The following is a 5876-nucleotide window of genomic DNA, read 5'->3' as shown; positions in this document are numbered from 1 at the left end:
CAGAAAAAAATATAAAGATTATATAAAAAAGTATCATTTAAGTTGATAAAATTATTGTCTTAAAACATGTCATTTAAATTGTATTTTACTATGGTAAGATCAAATGTCTTAATCTACAACCAAGAAAATTAAAAAATTCTACATAATAAAATATAATTAGTTATGCCATACCGTTTGTTTTGTCATAAATTAATCACCATTTTTAGAAAATACAAAATAAATAGTATGTTTTAGAAGAATAATTAGTTTCACAAAAAAGAAATATACATACATTTTTTTATTTATTTATAGACAAAAATCTATCATTCCCCATATATGATATTTTTGGAAACATAATCATTATTTGACAACAACAAAAAAATCTAAATCTAATAGTTATAGAAATAAATCACTCTAAAACAATAATATCCCAATTGAGAGTCAAAATTCACATATGAATATATGATGATGATATTCATATGAATGAATGTTCCACTTTCTTGACAACAAAATCAACACGTCTCCAGATGTAATTCCCCACTTAATCAAGTTAGACTCTCTTCACTTCACACCAAACAACACTCTCAAGTTTTTGAAGTTTCTGCAAAGCTCTTACTTTCAAGCACCAACAAAAAAACACACACACACACACACATCTTTCTTTACATTTTCATCTAAATTTAGAAGAAAAAAAGTCATTTTTTGGGTACTGGGGTTCCTTTTTTCTTTCTGAAATACCTTAATCTTTGGATCAGATTTCAAGATTGTCGATTATCGATCTGAAACACCATGTATTTCTTGATTATTTGATTTGTGGGTTTATCATACGAAAAGAAATTGAATTTCTTTATATGAAATTACTGGAATTGTGAGCGAGATGGCTCAATTATCTGAACGTGAAAGGTCGCCTAATGTGCAGCGAAGGGGGTTTCGAGTTCAAGCTCCATTGGTGAGCCCCATGTCTTCTTTGACTTTTTCTTGCTTATTGTTTCTGTACTTCGTTACTATATAGATGGTACCCACATCAAATTGTGCTCAAATTAACAGTTGTTTTTAACAATTATTGACATTATATGCATTGAATTTCTTGGGTTTTGATTCTTTACATCATCTTCGAGTAGTTTACGAGTATATAGAGATACCCAGATGGAATTATGATGAAATGAACAATTTTTTTTATAAAATTGTTGATTTTAGGTTGTGGGTTTTGTTTCTTTACATAATCTTTGGGTAGATTACAAGTATCGAGAGGTACCCATATGCAATTACGATGAAATGAACATTTTTTTTTCAAGAATCATTGACCTTAGTTTATGGGTATTGGTTCTTTATATCATCTGTGGAGTAGTGTATACTGTATAGCAATTTCCAGATGAAATTAGTCATACAATGTGCAAGATATAAAGAGTTTTAGACATTATTTATAGCAGGAATTCTGTTAAATGTGCTTTCGTTTAACAAGGTTTTGTTGATCTTAAAAATGTAGTACTAATTGTTGTCTGTTTGTTAATTCTGCTTTACAAAAACAGAATACATTTGCTAAATTATGAGTAAAAACTATTTGTTTCTCCCAATTGTCATCTATGACATGTTCTTTTTTCTTATAAATAGTTTATACTTAAAGTATTTGTATAACCTAATTCTGCTTATGATTATCTAATTATTTAGGGGTCAAATTACTATCGAAGAGTGTAGTTAAAAACTATATGCCCTTCATTTATCCTCAATTTACCAATTAGTTTCTTAAATAATTAAAATTTGCCAAAGTTCATATTTACAACTTCAAACTACAAAAACACATCCAAACACTCACCATCTTCTTTTATAGCCTATTATCTAATTCTCATTGTCCTTAAAAAAAAAGGTTATTCTTCGAATAACCCCTAAGCTGGCCCACACCATCCCAACCAGACTGACAGAGTATCATGTGAGATGTAAATCAGGTATACAGATAGCCCAAATGACATTGGATAAATGAATAAATGATGTCCGTCTCAAATAAATGTTGTATGACTTTTTTTGGACCGAATGAACTGTTTGAATTAAAGTAATTGACCATTTTGCCCTTCCGATTCAGGTGGATTCCGTATCATGCTATTGCAAAGTCGATGCGGGATTAAAAACAGTCGCCGGGGCCCGCAAATTCGTTCCCGGGTCAAAAATTTGCATCCAACCCGACATCAACCCACACGCACACAAAACCAAAAACAGCCGAAAAGAGCGGACCCGCATCCAACCCCCCCTCCTCCCGGGTCTCCCTGATGACCTGGCAATCGCGTGTCTAACGCGGGTCCCACGAGCCGAACACAACAAACTCCGGTTAGTTTCCAAAAGATTTTTCAGACTCTTATCAAGTAACTACTTTTACTCCCTAAGAAAAACCCTAGGAATGGCTGAAGAATGGGTTTATGTCTTCAAACGAGATCGTGATGGAAGAATCTCATGGCATGCATTCGACCCCACTTACCAAATTTGGCAACCACTTCCACCTGTCCCGGTTGATTACGAAAATGCCCTTGGGTTTGGATGTGCGGTTTTGAGCGGTTGTCATCTTTATTTATTTGGCGGGAAAGATCCTTTAAAGGGTTCGATGAGACGTGTGGTTTTTTATAACGCGAGAACAAATCGATGGCATAAAGCTCCCGATATGCAAAGAAAGAGACATTTTTTTGGATCTTGTGTTATAAACAATTGTCTTTATGTTGCGGGAGGTGAATGTGATGGAGTTCATAGGACTCTTCGATCTGTTGAAGTTTATGATCCAAATAAACGTCGATGGAGTTTTATTACAGATATGAGTACACCAATGGTGCCTTTTATTGGAGTCGTTTATAATGGAAAGTGGTTCTTGAAAGGACTTGGGGCTCATAGAGAGGTTTTGAGTGAAGCGTATACACCAGAATCAAACACGTGGGTGTCAATTACTGATGGAATGATTGCAGGGTGGAGGAATCCGAGTATTTCCATGAATGGGAAGCTTTTTGCTTTGGATTGTCGAGATGGGTGTAAAATTAGGGTTTATGAAGAGGATACGAATTCTTGGAAGAAGTTTATTGATAGTAAAGTTCATCTTGGAAGCTCGCCTGCTATGGAGGCAGCTGCTCTTGTGAATCTTAATGGGAAGTTGTGTATTATTCGGAATAATATGAGTATTAGTCTTGTTGATGTTTCGAGTAAAGATAAAAAAGTGGAAAGTAATCCGAATCTTTGGGAGAATATTGCGGGAAAAGGGCATATAAAGACTTTGTTTACAAATTTATGGTCGAGTATATCAGGGAGGAATGGGCAAAAGAGTCATATTGTGCATTGTCAGGTGCTTCAGGTATGATAAGTTCAAGAACAGGTTACAAATGTGTAAAGAATATGATCTTTAAATTCAAGAAAGCATAGGGTTTTTTTTCGCAATGGTTTGAAAAATTATTATATATGAAGATTGATTCATTGGGCATCTGAAAACCTGTTGATTGGTTAAAGGACATGGATTTGGTTGCAGATTGGAGACACCCGTATCTTTGAACGTATATGTCGTTATCTTCTTTCTTTATAAATGTGGTATGATTTTTTTTTTTCAAGATCCAATTAGTATAGTTATGAAATGATTTGTGTATACATGTTGGTTAGAACTTAGGATTCCATGTTATGAATATTTAGATTACTTCTATTTTATGGACCTATTGCTTCTTGATTCTTTTACATTTTAAAAAACGTTTGAATCCAACTTGATGTTTGTATTATACAAAATGGTTATCTTCTAGTATTCCGTTGTGCCAGCATCACTTTAAATTATTTTTCTAAAATTATTTGCAACAAAAATATGCTAGGTTATAAGAGCCCAATGGCCACAATTAGGTGTTGTTTGTTTTTTTGAAGCAAAAATCCATAAAATCTCTACAACTCTCTGCAGTAGAAGATGTGGACCAAACGGCTGCAGACTGTAATAAAAAGGGTGTTTGTTTTTTTAACATCTGCATGCTGCTGCAGATATTAAAATTAAAATAAACTAATTTTATAATCCGAAAGTAGTTTTTTAATACCGAAAATTTAATAATGTATGACATTTCGGCAATAATTTATGATATTTCAGCAAAAAATAATGATATGTTTCAAAATTTTCCATTAATAAACATGTGATTAACACAAAAATGATACATTAAGATTTACTGAAAATGATATACTAAAATTTAATATAAGAAAAAGAAAAGAAGTTGAGTAATGCGTGATTAAAAATTTGTGTAGTTAACACAAAAATGATATGTTTATAAATTTTGGCTTCCGGTCTTTTTGAGATTAGTTTCGAATCGTTTTCGGGTCAGTCTTGGAACGGTCCGTTTTTGTCAAACCGTTCCAGATGATCTCAGTCTGTTCTTTTTTTAGGCCCGATCTTTTTTTTGTTCTGATCTTGTTTTTGACCGGGTCGGTCTCAGTCATTTTTTAGGGACCAGTCTTTGTCGCAGAGCTATCGACTGCCGACTACTTCTACAAGACATATAATTTGAAGACAAATTATGCAAGAAATCTAATCTATATTGGAATTAGAACTCCCACACCGTACTGTTGAGATTTGAAACATTAAACCCATAAAAAAGAACCTTTGTTATATTTGGTACAAGAATGATGAGATGTTAAATCTTTCTTTATTATTGTAATTATAAAACAATCAATTGAATCAAACAACTATTCTAGAAACCAAGTACTTAAATTCAAGTATCCCTCTTTATCCTCTCATGAAACCATTTGAGCGACTCAACATGTTGAATCATAGGTGCGTTGCTAAAGTTCTTGATGAAATCATCCGGTGGTTTTTTTTTTTTATTTTTTTATTTTTTTTTATTTTTTATTATTTTTTATCAATATTGGTTCTCTCTACAATAACTTCACATCTCCTTGGTACCATTCGTGTCATCTTTTTACCATTCTTTATGTCTATATTTCTTGAGCTTTCAGACATAGACCCTTTACTCATCTCCAATATTTGTTACTAACTTTGAGAGAGAGAGAGAGGGGGAGGGAGAGAAAGAGAGGGTTCAAAGACACACACACACACACACACACATATATATATATATATATATATATATATATATATATATATATATATATATATATATAGGGTAAATTACACTAATCGTCCCTCATATATATGCCAAAAAACGTGTTTAGTCCCTATTTTCAAAAATTAACTCGGACCGTCCCTGATTGTTTTTTTTCTTGCACGGTTAGTCCCTATAGACTTTAACCGTTAAATGCTTCCATTTAAGCTCCTCACATGCCTTGCACGCATGGGCATGTTTTTTTCTTTTCAGGGTTGGCGTACTTTTTTTTAATGCCGTTGCACCTTAAAAGCATAGACATCCCTGCCTCCCTCCCTTTCCATGCTATCGTCTCCTTCATAGACTTCTCCCTCACCAATGATTTCTTCTAACTCGATAAGAATGATTAATATAGAATGCAATTGTGGAGCCGCTGCAGTGATTCACACATCTTATAGCAAGAAAAACCTTGGGAAACTCTACTATACTTGTACAATAAAGGTAAGGGTGAATGATTTTGATCTTCTATAATTGGTTCAGGGACCATTATGCAAGTTCATAGGTTGGGTGAGTGATTTTGATCATAACTGTGATTGTATGGAGTATAGGATGAAACTTGAAGAACAAAATTGCAAATTGAAGTTTTATCTAGTTATTAGCTGGGTTTTTTTTTGTTTAAGTCCTTATATATAATGTAACATCCCAAATTTTGAGTCCAAAAATTTCATTTTAATTAATTGATTATAAAAGCATTCATAAGAAAACCACATAAATATATCATGTCTGAAAACCCAAGTCATAAGATAGCATCATGTCAGAGTACAATCCCAGAATATCTCAAGTGCGGAAAATCAATGCGAATGTGTA

General features: G+C 33.1%; 1 protein-coding gene across 2 annotated transcripts; it reads left to right on the top strand.

Annotated features, from left to right (window-relative positions):
* Positions 1-368: 368 nt before the first annotated feature.
* Positions 369-3666, top strand: LOC145120086 (F-box/kelch-repeat protein At1g55270-like). Of its 2 annotated transcripts, XM_079055872.1 has the most exons (3): positions 369-528; positions 735-928; positions 2057-3666. In XM_079055872.1, the coding sequence occupies exons 2-3, from the start codon at positions 857-859 to the stop codon at positions 3305-3307; spliced, it is 1323 nt and encodes a 440-aa protein (XP_078911998.1). In that variant the 5' UTR covers positions 369-528; positions 735-856; the 3' UTR covers positions 3308-3666. The 2 variants fall into 2 exon arrangements, with proteins under 2 accessions (XP_078911998.1, XP_078911997.1); XM_079055871.1 differs by having other exon boundaries at positions 369-928.
* Positions 3667-5876: the final 2210 nt, after the last annotated feature.

Source organism: Lactuca virosa, chromosome 6 (assembly GCF_052849685.1).
Source record: "Lactuca virosa cultivar CGN04683 chromosome 6, Lactuca_virosa_CGN04683_v6, whole genome shotgun sequence".
In the NCBI taxonomy this organism is placed as follows: domain Eukaryota; kingdom Viridiplantae; phylum Streptophyta; class Magnoliopsida; order Asterales; family Asteraceae; genus Lactuca; species Lactuca virosa.
The sequence above is the reverse complement of the archived record's forward strand: the minus strand, read 5'-3'. Positions and strand labels throughout refer to the sequence as shown.